The sequence below is a fragment of the Aythya fuligula genome, chromosome 3 (genome assembly GCF_009819795.1).
Source record: "Aythya fuligula isolate bAytFul2 chromosome 3, bAytFul2.pri, whole genome shotgun sequence".
NCBI lineage: Eukaryota > Metazoa > Chordata > Aves > Anseriformes > Anatidae > Aythya > Aythya fuligula.
This window is the reverse complement of record NC_045561.1, coordinates 18,033,039-18,048,194: the sequence shown is the minus strand read 5'-3', so window position 1 is coordinate 18,048,194 and position 15,156 is coordinate 18,033,039. Positions and strand designations below refer to the sequence as shown.

Sequence of the window (15,156 nt, the reverse complement as noted above, 5' to 3'; positions counted from 1 at the left end):
CGGTCAGCAAAACAGAAAAGTGCACCACGGGGCTCCATAGGAGGCACCAGAAAGAAGATAATCCAGAATATTTTCCAAGCCAAAAAGCATTGTACAAAGGAAGAATTACAGAGGAAATACAGGAATACGTGTAAATGTCAATGTAACATATCATGCAGGTTAAAGAAGAAAAAAAAAGGATAGAAACAAGATTATCTTACGTGCAGTTAACTCCAGACTCTGCTTTCCTTAGCAAATCCCTTTTTGGAAGCAGTGGTAAGGTTATGAAAAAGCAGTGGTATAGCAAAGGTGTATTTATGGCAAGATGTCTTGCCAAATGTCCTGTTTCTTCTGATCTCTGTGATCTAAGATTTCCTCTCTACATACTGTTGCACTTGAAAAAGAAATATTTCCATGTCATTAACCAAATCAAAGCAGTTCGAGTCACTGGTTTCTGCTGGTATAGCGTTCTCCTGCTGCTGCTTGTCCTTCTGTCCTAGGTTGTACTGCCTTTACTCGAAACCAACCCGTGGGCTCAACCTGAACAAGAAAACATTTTGAGGTAACATTAACATTTTATTTTATTTTTACAGTTACCGCCAGGCAAATGCAGTGGGACAGATGAACACAAGCGACAACACCATCAGGTGATGCTAGCAGCGAGAGAGCCCCAGGGATGGAGTCAGGTGGCAGAGGGAAGGGAGGCGTCCCTTGAGCAACGAGCCCTCTCCCGAGTCACAGCCGGGGCAGTGCTGGAAGGAAGCTCTGTATCAGCTTGGTGTCCGCAGTAGAGATTTCCTACCCGCTCGGCGCAGGAAGCTGTTCCTGTGGCTCACCTGAGGGAGTTCCTGTTATGAAGCCAGAGGGTGGTAGGTTGAAACGCAGTTTCTGAGAGTGATGTAATCTTGGACAGCACTCCGTAGGCAGTGATACTAGTGACCTGGTTACAACCTGCAGTGTTGTTACAGCCCCTCTGCTGGCCTGGTGATCACAAGAAAGGGAAGAAACAAAAAGAAAAAAAAAAAAAAGAGGGGAGTGGAATAATTTTAAAAGGAAAAAAAAAAGTTTCCAGATTTCCTTTGTTTAAGTGAAGCATTTTCCTTTTCCACTTTATTTGAATACACCGACCTGGTGTCTAACAGATGGAGACTGTGCAGATGCACTTTGGGGAGTGCCCATAAAATACACTGCTAAAATACAAATGGAGGAATACCTTTTTTTTTTTTTTTTTTGGAGTTGTAAGTTCAATAATCATTGCTGTCACCTCATTTTCCCAAAGGAGTTTGGCCTTTGTTCTCCAGATAAAGCTGGAAAGAAGAAGTTAGAGAGTACAAAAAAAAAAAAAAAAAAAAAAAAAAGACAGCAAAGGGAGCATTTAGGAAATTTAGGAAAGAGCAGATTGATAATCCATACAAGCATCACAGTGCACAGCGTTTGTACATCAGGAACCCGCACAAGCCTGGCTGCTTAGCAGCAACAGCAGCGTACAGCAAAATATTCTGCGTGTCTTGTCGTCTTTTCCCGTTCTCCAGACCTTCCTAACAAACAAACAGGTCAGCTCATTGGCTCGCTCCCAAGTCTTACCCACTAGGGTTTGCTAAGAGATGTCACTTAGTCATTTGGCATGAGCAAATCCCAGGCTTCTTCCTGTTCAAGCAGCAGAGTGGGTGAAGGCTCTCTTTGATTTATTAAGACTATTAACAAACAAACAGAAGAGTTCGGAAGCTTCCTCAAGCAGAAGAGCACGAGCAGAAAGGCTTTTTCCTGAAGAAACAGTTAAAAATAGGACACTTAGAGGAAGCGAAGTTCATTAAGTGATGAGTGGTGGCTGCAATGACGAGAGAAGATTTTCTCCTTTTTTAATCCATATATTTATTTAGCATTATGTTTTCTTGCTCCCTATTAGATTGCAAAAGCAGCAGTTATCTGACTGAGGAAAAGATCTCCCTTTCTGTAGTGACTTTAACATGTAGCTCGTCAAACATAACGGAGTCAAGAGTTTTAAACAGACACTGCCAGCCAACAAAGTACAACATTTGACAGGATTATTTGCCTTTTATATGCTCTTCCCACAGTTTGAAGTGATATGCCATTTTCAAGACACATTCCACGGTATTATGCAACAGCTTTCTTAATTTTTAATGGATATATTATTTTTAATGTGTCAAGTTTTGCATAAAGCATTTTAGTATTTTATTCAGCAAATACCATTAATAAATTATCTGTTCCTTCCTCCCCCTGCCCCGCCACAGCTGCACTTAGCATAGCGAAATGGTCTACTGACAGTATAAAAGATATTTTCAACTGGCACACTCTACAGACACTTCCATCAGCAGACAAAGCACCAGGAGGGCATTCCTGTTTCTACTTAGTTGACAAGCTGGCAGTACTAAACATGCTACCCAGCAGTTTCATCACAAATCACCCTTTGGTGAAAAGATTTACACACACGTAGCAGCCAGTTGCCATAAAAATAAGCTAGCACCCTGTACAATCAGTGATTCCTGTTAAAAAGTGTTCGCTTTTGGCATGATTGGTCCGGCATCCTTCAGTCCTCATGTCCAAGTGAGCTGGGACATCCGAAGGAAGCAAGTCAGGGTACTTCTGTGCCAGAGAAGCCTGTCCACTTGACCTGAGTTTGTTCAGAGGGCACACGCATCTCTCATCTCACCAGGTCTGCCCATTCTATGAGGGCAAAAAATGGATGAGATTTGATGTCTTCAACACCAGCAACGCCAGCACCAAGACGCTCCGCAGGATTAAACTGCAAAAGCTTGATATAAAAAGAAATATATATGTTTCAGTGAGTAAGAACAAAAACAACTGCTTAAAAGTTCCATAAAGGTCTAAGGTAAGGGACATCCTACCGTTTTCCTGCTCTGAGAGTTACTTTTAAGAGTGTGAAGCATACTTGAAATTCCTAAAATCCAGTAAATGGAAGACTCTCCTTTCCTTGAGTCTCAGTGATGCAGTCTTCAGAGACTACTGATCACAGCAGGCAATACCCTGAAGCACTGCACATTGGGACTTCGTTTTAAGCACAACCTCGTTTTTAAAAAGAGAACAGCAGCCAGAGACTACATGTGTGGAGCTCTGGACACTGCATTTGCTTCATGTTAACTTTTGCTCACACCACTGCATTAAGGCTACATCAGGGACATGGGTCTGTAACTTTCCATTTCATAAGTTGTGAGTTGGTCCTAAAATACCAGGATATTACAGCCCGTTCTCTATTTCCTAAAAAAGTTTTTAAAGAGTTCAACAAATGGATTAAAACTGAGAAATCAAAACTCCAGTAGGGAGGAAAAAAAAAAAAGTGTAATGGCTTCATGGAAATTTCCTAAGATTCAGCACCTCTCTTGCTTTTTATTTGTACATCACATGCTGAATTCATGTGAAAAGGAAATCACAATATTTACAGCTGTTTAAAGATACCAATCCGTATAAAAGGGAATGCAGAGGTAACACTCCAAAGAGACTAATAAAGACACACAAAAATATTTTGCAGTTTTAGAGAATTGTTTATACTCTATTCAATTACACCCAGTACAAAGGCAGGGTTTCTTTCTTGCTCTTTCTGCAACAGCTAATGGGATAACTTCTCCCAGTTGTCACTTGGAACAATGTGTATTCATATCTCAATGCACTCAACATCTAAGTGAGCCTACATCCATAAACATATGAATTTACACACTCTAAGATAGCTCTGCTATTTGCAATCATAATGCCACATAATAAAGGTAGCTCAGTGGCAGGGAATAGTGCTGCTCTGAGATCTTCCACAAGGCAGCAGAAACAGATGCAGGCAGTGTCCCTCTGCCTTTGCTATAAAAAGCACCAGCAGGGGGAAAGTAAGCACAGACACTTTCTGCGGTCTGTCTTTTCAGGAGAACTTTAATCTTGGAAAGCAGATGCATCACAAACTGCAAGAGATACCTATTTAAAAGTCATACTGCATATTTTCTTGGTAGTAAAGCCTGAATGTGCCTGAAAAAAATAAATAAATCTTGGGTGCAAAATAACATACCAACACAAAAAAATAACAGCCCTCTCTTTCAGAGGAGTGCCAGAAATACAAAGATCTCTGTTTTCTTAGAAAAATGGCTAAATGAAGGAGGTGTTAACAATGAAGTCACCTGCACTGGAAGCCACAGCAGGAGATGTCTGGCAGTTTTCTGTGTAGCTGAACACTGAACCCAGAGTTATTCTGTGATGCTTTGACCTGTTTACCCTTGGCAGTGGGGGGAAGGAAAGTCGCAATGACAAATTGCTATCCATGCCAAGAGAGCTTTCTTCCTTTTCCTGACAAGGCTTCCTCAACAATGAATGGCAGCTTCCTTGGATAGTCACACAACAAAAATGTGATTTACTGGCTCATAGAGCTGAACCTCCACCTGACAAGTCACCGGCCTGGACTAGAAGGCTTAACTGAACGGGCACTGGGATGACTGTTCTCTGAACATGGCCGTGTAATACATCTGCAAGTGGCAGGGATATATTTGCCCCTTAGGTTGCAAGTGGCAAAAGAGACCCTCTTTGGCATATTTGGCAATATGTTAGGCCACAGCAAAGAACAATCCTGCAACGGCAGGGAAAAGTGGACTGAATGACTTCATTTGCCTCCCCTTCTACTCTTCTAGATGGGAGGAATTCCCTTCATCAAGCATGGTTTTGCTTTTCCTTATCCATTTAAGTCATGTAGCACCTGTGAGTGAGGGCAACAATTTGCTACCATCTAAAAATATAAATGCAGATTATATAAAAATGCGATTTTTCTGTAGTCACTTCCCTCCCTGCCCTTGCCAGAAACACACAGATGCACGTGAAAGTGCCTTCACTGCATGCCACCTAATCAAATTGGAGGTCCAATGTTTTGCTTGCACTTCCATTAATCGCTTCACAGTAATGGCATAAATCAACCTGTCACTGGGTTGTTTTTTGTTTGTTTGGTTGTTTTTTGACTTGCTGCACTTTCAAAACGTCCTTCCTTTGTTTTCTTCAAAAACTACTTTTTCCATTCTGCTCCGTTCAGGCCTATATCTAAGTGATGTCATTGCTGATGTATGCACTAGCCAGATACTCTTCATTCAAAGCTGAACTCCATAGTTCATACATATTACTTATTCTGCTCAAGTGGAGTGAGTCAGATCCAGGCTCCACTTCCACAGTTAGGTCAAAGTAACTAGAAGAAGGAAGACACTGTTCTGAAATTCAAGACCCTGTGCACACAAGTTTATTTTCTCATTACTACCTAACAGTAAACTGAAACTAGCACCTAACAGTTTGAAATTACACAGTAAATCAGTCTGGAAGGTTGTCTATATTTTAAAAAGTATCCCACTTGGCCTTTTGTCAAACCTACCAGATATCTTGTTATAAGATAATATACTATTCACATTTGGAAGTACTTTTCTCAATAAACATCATCCAGAAGGTTTCCTGGAGGACAGCAACAGATTTTCAACCACAACAAGGTCAGCATTTCTAATTAGCATGTTACAGGTTTCATGGTACTTAGAGCTATCTTGCTGAACTGGCTTCAATATTTTTTGGTTTAATTTAGTTCATCACAAATGTTTCCATTAAGTTAGGACAGGATTCCAAAAATGGCCAAGTATCACTGACAGGTGTTTCCAAAGCACTCAGCACTGACCAAACACGTTCTTCAAAGAAATGGCAAAGCACTCTGGTTTTCTACACAGACAGAAGTCAAAGTTTCCAGAAGCAACAAGACAGCGGGACAAAAATCATCAGTGCTGACAAAAGACTCATCCACATTCCTTTCAGCAGCCTTCTGTTCTTACATTTACTTCACCAGAACAGCTCAAGTATGCAAGTATTTGTCCAGATTGCTTGCATACCCACTGAAAATGAATTTTCCCCTCAATTACCTGCTGAATCAGTGATCTGGCCTCCTTTGACACATGGTCTGGTATACTCAGAGAAGTGTGAGTGTTAATTCCTGATGGATGGCACTCAACCAGAGTCTGGGGGAAAAAAAAAAAAAAAAAGAAAAAAGTCAGATACATTTATTGATTCAGAAAATGTAGTACTGGGTTATCTTCTAGCATACATGTGAATTAAGACAAATAGCCAAAAATTCAGTGCTTCCTACTCTGAAGTACTGATTCTGGAAGGAGTGCCTATAGATACTAAGTCCCCCTGGAGACATGCTTACAGAACATTTACACCACAGTGTTCTTGCTCCACTGCTCAAGCTTTAAAAGTTTTGGGGTTTGGTGAACTTCACTTTTCCTCATGCAGAACTGCATGAGAAGTCAATCACTGGTTTGATTTGGCCAACCTTGGAATACTGAAAATGGTATTCCCAAGGGCTGGTGACATCTTCCAGCTTCCTGCTTTCACACTAGATCATGGTGCATCATCACATCCGCCTGATACCTCATAATGCAAGCACTTCACCAAGAGAGTCTGCTCAAGCTTGAGTTCGTGTGTCACTGTGACACTTGGCTTCTGTACTGTAGCAAAGAATATCCCTGAAACTAAGATGTCTGTTAGGGAAAAAAAAAAAAAAAAAACGTTTGCAAGGAATGTTCGAGAATTTTGATTTTACTGTGGTTCAGAGGGCAGCATGGTTTTGGTTATTCTTTACAGCCCTGAGCTCGATACAGCTTTATTAAGTTATTCTGCTGAAGCTTGAGCATGTTTACCACCTCTGGTCCTGTGAAGACCTGGCAGAACTAGGCAACTCAGGTCTGCAAAGCACATTCAGGTTCAACAAGCAAGGAAATCACAACTGGGCACACCACTTTTGAGAAGCTGCTGGTCATCACGTCAGTTTTATAAAGCAACTTGACCCCAGCCCTACCTTCCCAGTGAGGAGTTCAAAAAGAATGGCACCCAGGCTCCACCAGTCACAGGCTTCTGTCTCTTCTAGGATAGCTCCAACCTCTAAACACGAGACATTTCAATTAATATTAAAAAGGTCAGTTACACCTTCAAAATTAACATATATTTACAAGGTGACTGTTTAATGCTGACAGAACATATACTAAATACCACAGAGCTTTCATTATGCCTGCAATTTAGCTAGCCCTTTAGCCACCTACAGATTGCATTGTTCAAACACAGCAGCACTATACATTTCATGCATAATTTGCTTTTTCCTTGCACACACAGGCATTTGCAAGACTTGTAGGAAATATAGTGAGGATTCTGCTACACTGGACTAAAAGAGGACAGTGACAGATGGCAAAGCAGAACATATTTAGGGAATTTACCCTGGTAAGAAGAGCTGGACGGGCAAGTTTGACCTGAGGCATCCACAAAAGCAGCACAAGAGAGGTTATAATAGCCCACTGCATGCTTTAATTTTGTCTTGGAGGGCAGGATTCATCTCAAGGATAACCATCACTCTTTGCTGAGATCATCATGGTAGGCTTTTCCCAATAGCCTTCCTTATCTCTTGGGAACTAGATGGAGATGCTAAATCTGCTTCAAGAAGCTTAGTTACAGCTAGCCACTCTGCTGCTCCAGCTCAGCCCAAACTCACCTTAACTACCTAAGCGCAAAAATTTGTTTTCCCCAGCACCCAGCAAGAATCCAGTGCCACCTTATTGCTGTCCATGCACAAGAGACAGCGGAGAGGTGAGGACTTGTAAAAGCCATTGCCCATCCACATTCATGTGTTCAGCAGCACGATGCATGCAGCAAACTTGGCCTTCACTGACTCAGGCTTTAAACTACAAAAATTACTGAATACAAACACATTGCACAGTCTGCTCTAAATCAGGCAGAAAAACAGATTGCAATGAAGATGAAGTCTTCATTTTGACTGTCAAAAATGCAGAAGCTGCACTAAAATAGCTTTGGTGGCAAAAGACACACCAGATTCCCAGCAGAGGACAACAATTAGCATATAGTCACATCGCTGTTGCTGTGAAAAGCATTGTGGCACATTAGAAAAATCTTGCTCATCATTTTATGGAGCCTCGCATGCGCATGGCCAAGGAGAAGCAGAGATGAGTCAGACTCCAGTGTCAGGGAGAGGAGCACACCAGCCCCAGACCTCCCCCAGAGAGCACGGGGGGCTTGCAGAGGGCTGCCCCCTTGGGGAAGGTGCTCAGCACCTTAAAGGACTGGGCAGAGGTTGCTGTTGCAAGAGCACGGGAGGATGGCTCTGACATTGTTGCTTTAGGTAAAACATTCGTATCACATTCAGTGTGTGGGATATACATTGAAAATTTATTTTTCCTTTTTTTTTTTATTTCTCTTCAGTTAATGGCATTTGAATGCCCAATCCATCATTGTAAGGGTGCCACACATTAGAATTCATTCCACTCCTTACAGACTACTATTTCTATCAGTATAGAGAAACTTTTACAAAGATCTAACGGCACCAGCATGAGGAACCATACTGGGATGATTACTTGCATCTTTAAAACGTTTTAAGATCACAGGGATGTAGATCATCTCAAGGTAACTTGAGACAACTTGTGTAAAAATCAAAATCCATTCTTACGATTTAATTTTGCTTTATTTTAGAAAGAGAGACCTTCTTGATAAATGTCCTCTAAAAAAACCTCAGGCCTTTCCAGATGAAACAGCTGGCAAAAAGTTTCCACAGCATCTCTCAGTAAAACCTATTGAACAGAAATGCCTTTCCAGTCTGACTGCAACACTTAGTGCTAGGAAATCACAGTGATGTACATTCAGACACAGGAAAATACGAATAAAAAAAAATAAAATCTAAAGACAAAAACTTTAGGCATCTTTAGAGGGGAGTTTTCCTTCCTTGGTGCCTTTAATCCTAGACTTAGACTGCTTTCTTCTAAACAAATGAAGGTTTTTATTTTAAATTCAAATCCAGAATTATTCCAGGATAAGGACACTAAAGCCAACAGTTTATTAGGACTGACTACTACAATCTCAATTCCTATACTTTCAGTAACTTCCTTGTAGTCATTTAATAGGGATGGGCTTCTTAAGTAACAGCCCAACACAAAAAAACATCCACAAGAAAAAAATGTCATTCTGATCACAGAAAAAAATATTACAGAAAATTCATTTCTGATTTTTCGTCTTATTTCCTTTCATGTTGGCAATCACTAGTGCTGATCCAGTTCTTTGAAACATCAAACTTATGCTGCCTTGAATCACAAACTGTTCATTACAAGAAGTTGATGTAACCCTACTTCACAGATGAAGAAAATGTACACAGAACAAGAGCCAAGAAACTAGAGTCTGCGTCTCCAAAATCCAAGCTCATATTTTTAACTGTAAGAGAACTTGGAGGATACACCAAGCCAAAACAAACGTCACTGCAGGACTCCTACAAGAAGAGCACTGAACCCTTCCACCACTGTTGTGCATGACCAAAACAACACAGGTGGGATAAAATGAGAAGAGTTGAGCCGTGCAGAGTCCTCTCCGTATGGAAAGGCTCTGTCTTGTCTGGGTTCTCGTGCACAGAGCAGAAATCGTGTTAGTTTAGACAACTTATCAGACAGAGGAGAAAATGGAGAATTCAGCTGAGGAGAAGATCTAAACATCCTTTTTTACAAAAACAAAATATAAGCTCCACTTTTCTTCCCATTATCCACTGCCTGCTGTCCTGCTGCTTTCCCTAGGTCCCACAGTTTCTTTACTTTGGGCTAACACTAATGCTTTCCTTAAAACATAAAAATAAAAAAATCCATGTGAATACTATTGATAAACATGTGTTGTTTACATTCCCTTACTTCGAACAAGTCACATTACTTCTGATGCAGCACACCGATCATAATAAGTTCAGGATATCACATCAATATTACTGCATTTTATCTCGACTACACATCATGGGAAAATTTAGAAACTATAGATTATGAAGTGCTTTCAAGTGATACAGAGTAGCTAGCTAATGTAATATACCACGCAGGGCATATGCTTTTTTTAAAGCTTTAATATTGCCATAAATCTGAACTACAATATCTGCCTTCACTAAGAAAACATTTTCATCTCAATCCATCAGCAAAGTAATTTAGACAATAAATGGTAGCGACCCATAAGCCTAAGTGAATAACATGGGGATATTTGTGCCAGTTCTTTACTTCGTGAACCTTGAAATCAAGGACCTTATCCATGTTTGTACAAACACAAACACGCGCGCACACGTGCGTGGTGTTGAGGTTTCCAGGACTGGCAATATAAAATTTGCAGAAAAAAATATTCTTATTTACAAATACATTTAAAAAAAAACTTTTAAGCTGGAGAAAGAAAAAATAGGGTGAAAAAAAATCAGTAGCTCTTCCAACTTTTCTGTAACTTCATTATAAGGAAAAGCTTCTTTCTTTTTCTTTCCTGGTGCATGCCCACACCACAGCTAGCACCAACTGGCGCAGGTGAATCGCAAAACCAAATTCCAGCACAGAAACACTATCAAAAGCAGCAGTTGGGGTAACTGAAGGGAAGGGGATGTGTAAAATGCTATCAGATTCAGAGAGAGACAGATGGCACAGGTAAACAGCTTCTCTTCCCAGCACTGTCCTTCTGAGCAGCTGGTCTCAACCGAAAGGCCATTTCTTTATGGTTTCCATACTTATCTCAATATTTGCATTACACACAGCAACACCTTACTTCCTGATACGGGTCTGTAGCTGACAACCTGCTGTATTTTTAAACAGAAGTGCCAGTCCTAAAGAAGAAAAGCAGAACTTCACCTCTTTTGAACACACATCCTTGATGATGTTGTTAATACCAAGACTGATTTACTCATTCCTCCTACAGGACCTTAAGCTGAAATAAACCCTTTCATACTGAAGGGCTTCAAAGGCTTTCACTACCACACCTCAAGCATTTTCTCCCAGGTATGGTTTCTTCCCAGGCTCCTGACGAGCCCATACTAGATAAAATAAAAGAAGCCAGGCTCAAAGCTAGTCAGGTGGATTTGGAAATTCACTGTGCCACTGAGGCCAGGTCACTTGCAAATGATCAGAAAGAAAAAAATCAACCAAACTTTGTAGGATAAATTGTAGCATCCAAAAAATCCCTCTGAATTAGGAAAAACAGCTGAAAGCATTTCACAAGAAAATAGGCTCAGTGTGGAAGTACTGCTTCTGAACACGTGAGAATCGGGGTGGGCTTCGCACTGAGATGGCTTTCCTGGAATTAAGAAAGGAGCACTGGACTCTGAGAGGATTGATAAGAATTTCAAAACTGGAGGCATCCCTCTCCCTCACTCTGCCTTTCTAGCAGAAACAGCACAGCTTCAAGCATCGTCTCTGCACTGATCTGAAAACAAGGACACCCATCTGAACTGCCATCAGGTGTCTGAAACCATTAAGGAGGAAATGGACTTGTCCAACATCCTGAAAGCATCAGACACGTTTTCTCCTTCTGCTGCCATTAAGATAAACAGCATTGCACAAAAAAACATTAGTGTCGCTTCGGAAATTCTATTTACCTTACACTCATTTAATTTTAAAAGCTTACTATTTTATCTTATTTTAATATCTATAAATGTAAAGAAGCATTTGCAGAGAACCAAGTAAAATGAGTCCAAGCTAATTTACTCTATGCAGATTCAGTCAGCCAGGATAGAAGATACAGTCACTACATAATACATCACACAAGCAATCCACTCATAATGCTTTGCCTAAAATGCTTTAGCAATTTATAAAACACAGTATTGAACCAGCTACAGTTAAGTATAAAAAGTTTATCATGGTCTTTAAACAATAAAGTAGTGAGGCAAGTCCAATGAACATCTGCTAAGATCAAATGAAGTATGAAAATAGGAAGTCTCATCTTAAAGGTACTCAATAACATACGAGCTGCTATGTTCCTCTTTGGAAGAAATTTCCTCATGTCACTAACAGAAAAAAATTAGAGGCAACTACGTTTTTTTTCTTCCTTTTAGCAACGCAAGATGGAATTAAAACTTCCTCTAAAATAATCAGGTGACGATAGAGACAAAGAAACCTTTTACTGCTCTGTTATCAAAAGAAAGCAAACACCATTTAACCCTTCAGCTATCTCTGTTGGTTTTCAAAAGGCATCTTCTATACTATCTACAAGTTTTAGCTGCATTATTTAAAAAAAAAAAAAAAAAAAAGGGGGGGGGGGAAGAAAAGGAACCAGAAACAGGTGAATTAGTTTCTCGCAGAGTTATTAACTGCCTTTTACACCAGCCAGACTAAATCACCAGATTCTTGTGCAGCTTCACCACTCCTCGCTGCTTACTCTAGGTAGAGAGCCTGCAAAAACCACAAGATCAGGTGCTTCGCCTAAAACACACAGCGTACTCGCACCATGCCTGAGTGCCCAGGCACACCACGATATTTGCAGAAAATACCTGCTGCTCCCTCCAAACCTCTGCTTTTAATTACCTACTCCAGGCTTATGCCATCCTGCTATTTCGGGAGCAGTCAGCTGTTAGTGTTTTCTGCGGGACACTCAGGTGCCTTTGGAGAGCTGTACACCTCCAAACGGTTGTACGGTTGTGACTCCCAGCTTCACAATAATCGCTACTTTTTCTGCGGCTTCAGACCTTTTCTCGTTATTCACACCAGCCGTGTAGTTTCATCTCAATGTTCGGTCCCCTTTCTTATTGCCAGTGCTCTTAAAATCAAGCTAGCCTGTCCTTCTACACTTTTGCCCACTCAAAAGCCCTGTTTCTCCTCTCATTTTTAGGATCGCCCTGAAACATTAATGTCACACAAAAAGCTCTATGACAGTCAGAAATAAAACCGAGAAAGTCCAGTCTCACACCATAGCCATGCGACCAACCCACCCCTCGACACCTCTCGGGGTCAATGGCACTTTAATCCGCCACCGTTATTTTGCTTCTTAAACAATCTACTCCAAATTAAATGACTATAATACGGAATAGCAGAATTTAATGAGTGCCTGCAAATTTCTACTGAAACACACCCGCACATAATATGCAGGTTTTCCAGCATCAAATATCTATTTGGTAAACAGAGGCAGACCATTTTTGTCTCGTGCAGAAAATAAAAATTATAGCACACAGGCTAATAATAGCATCCAGCAATTTTTATTTTAATGCCACATGCTTTAGGTTATCAGCTGCACTTCACATCTGTATTTTCAATTGTCTACAAGCAGAAGTTGCATCTTCATTTCGGAGCACGAATATCAGGCTGCAGACTGAAACAATTCAGTTTGTTTGGGGGCAAAATCGTTTACCTAGAAAGCCTTCATTTTAGTTAGGTTTTGCACTGTGTACAATTAGCATCAGGTTAGATAAAACCAAACGAAACATGTATTTATGTGCAGGCTTCTGTGAAGGCTAGTTTATGTCAGTAAAGCTTGATTATAGCACACAGCTTCTGAAAGCATGAGAGTAATGTGATGCATTACTGATGGCCAGTTTCCTACTTCTATTTCCTATGAAGCTAAGCTCACTTTGGCTTCACGATCTCAACAAGCAAGTCTCCAGTTTTTAGTAAATGCAGCGTGGAGAAAACTCACGATGTGGACAAGAAAGAAAAAAAAAAAAAAAAAAAAAAAAAAAGACTCCGACCAGAGCACAGCTCTGAAATCGCATCCTCTGATAACTCCACAGGGGTGCAACAGAACTTATCCCCGGTGCTGGAAAGAGAGCTTAGGGAGTGTAAATAAAGCACCTCATTCACACACCGTATTTACATGTTACGTTAGACCAGCCAGCCACTTCTACGACATCCTGCTTTACAGGTTAGCTTGAAAAAGTACCTAAAAAATTTCTCTTTATGTGTAAATCATCAACTTAAGCTGTTTTAGTGGGAAACAGACCCGACTAGCCTGTGGCTTTAGACAATTTTGTCTTTCTGACAAGTATTAAGCATACTTTGGAGAGGCTTTCTAAAAAAGAAAAAAAGTTACCCATTTTATTTTAAAACCCACACTATCAAGAACGGAAAATAATTGTTACTCTGCTTAAAAGGTAACAACATTTTGCATTTAGGATCACAAAGATGGCAAAACTGATACTTAAATAACAGAAGGCGATCATTTGCATTTCAAAATTCATCTATCTTGCTTTTCCCTCAATTAGACCAAAACATGTTGATTCACAGGTTTGTGTGCGCGTTTGTTTCTTTTTTAAACTTATTTATAGTGCAGAATAATGGCCCCCCTGCTAGGTTGGCATTTGCTCAAGTTTCTGTCCGTGTAAATTGAATCTGTTACTGGAATTTTCCCCCCTTCAGAATACCAAGGCACATTAACCAAGAGATAAAGAGATAGGCTGCTGATACTATCAGCCACTGGGCAGGTGGATAATGTGAGGGATTTTTTTTTTTTGTTAGTTTTTTTGTGGGGTTTTTTGGACAAATATGTGATAAGAGTTCTCAGGGGGCACCGGGAGCAAAGGGCTATTTAAACAGAAGTGAATCATTCCCGTCTGATCTGCTAATAACTTTGTATTCGGACATCAGCTGCTTCGCACACTTTAAAACGCCCAGAAAACAAAATTACTACCTAGAAAAGTAAAAACCAAAGAAAGCACAACAAAACACGTGAGCCTCACATTAGTCACCTTAACTGTATTAACGCGGCAGAAAGTCCCAGTGACAAGTGCTTAATTCCTTCTTTAAAAGCAAATAGGTTATTCTTGGCCAACCCCCCCCCAGTTCTACTTGAAGTGGTGTTGAGTTTATAGGGGATGATTTATAATCCGCCATTTCCCTGGTGGTTTAGAGAAACAACATTTGACTTATCATAGGTGAACAGCAAAGATTTAGTTTGGCCATTAATCAAAGTATAGCGCGGGCTCTACTTTCAAGCATCTGCAGCTTTGTTGTTCCAGTAGCTGCTTCAGCATCAACTTGGTTTTTTTAAGTAGAAATATGCGGGAGTAAAAAGACTTAGCCCGCTTTACCAAGATTCAACAGCACTACAACTCGCTACGACTCCGAGCTTGTAAGTACAAGCCTTGTATGCAAATCCTTGCAAATAAACCTCGTCTTCAGCTCCAGCCCTTCTGCGAAGCAAGGCAGATCAGAGGCAGCGAGAGCCAGAGCAACATCCATTAATGGTACAATGCCACCTGCCGTCACCGGTGCACAAGTGCAGCTTCTCGCCGAAGATTTATTCCTGCTTTTAATTTACGCCCGATATAAAATGACGATTGCTATTTCAAAGAGAATGAAGTACACTGTCAGCAGGAAACAGCACGCAGCTATGTGAACTATCCCGTCCCCCGTCCTTCTGACACTTCTCCATCCGTAATGGTTG

At 40.6% G+C, this 15,156-nt stretch overlaps 1 protein-coding gene across 2 annotated transcripts in view; it reads right to left on the bottom strand.

The window, feature by feature from the left end:
- Nucleotides 1-1,343: 1,343 nt before the first annotated feature.
- The window catches only part of RPS6KC1 (ribosomal protein S6 kinase C1), an 87,759-nt gene continuing 73,946 nt past the window's right edge, over nucleotides 1,344-15,156 (bottom strand). For both annotated transcript variants that reach the window (XM_032185849.1, XM_032185850.1), the window contains 3 exons: nucleotides 6,809-6,891; nucleotides 5,871-5,966; nucleotides 1,344-2,752 (listed from right to left, as the gene is read on the bottom strand). In XM_032185849.1, the coding sequence (XP_032041740.1) occupies nucleotides 2,642-2,752; nucleotides 5,871-5,966; nucleotides 6,809-6,891 (290 nt within the window). In that variant the 3' untranslated portion in view covers nucleotides 1,344-2,641. The remainder of the gene's footprint in view (nucleotides 2,753-5,870; nucleotides 5,967-6,808; nucleotides 6,892-15,156) is intronic.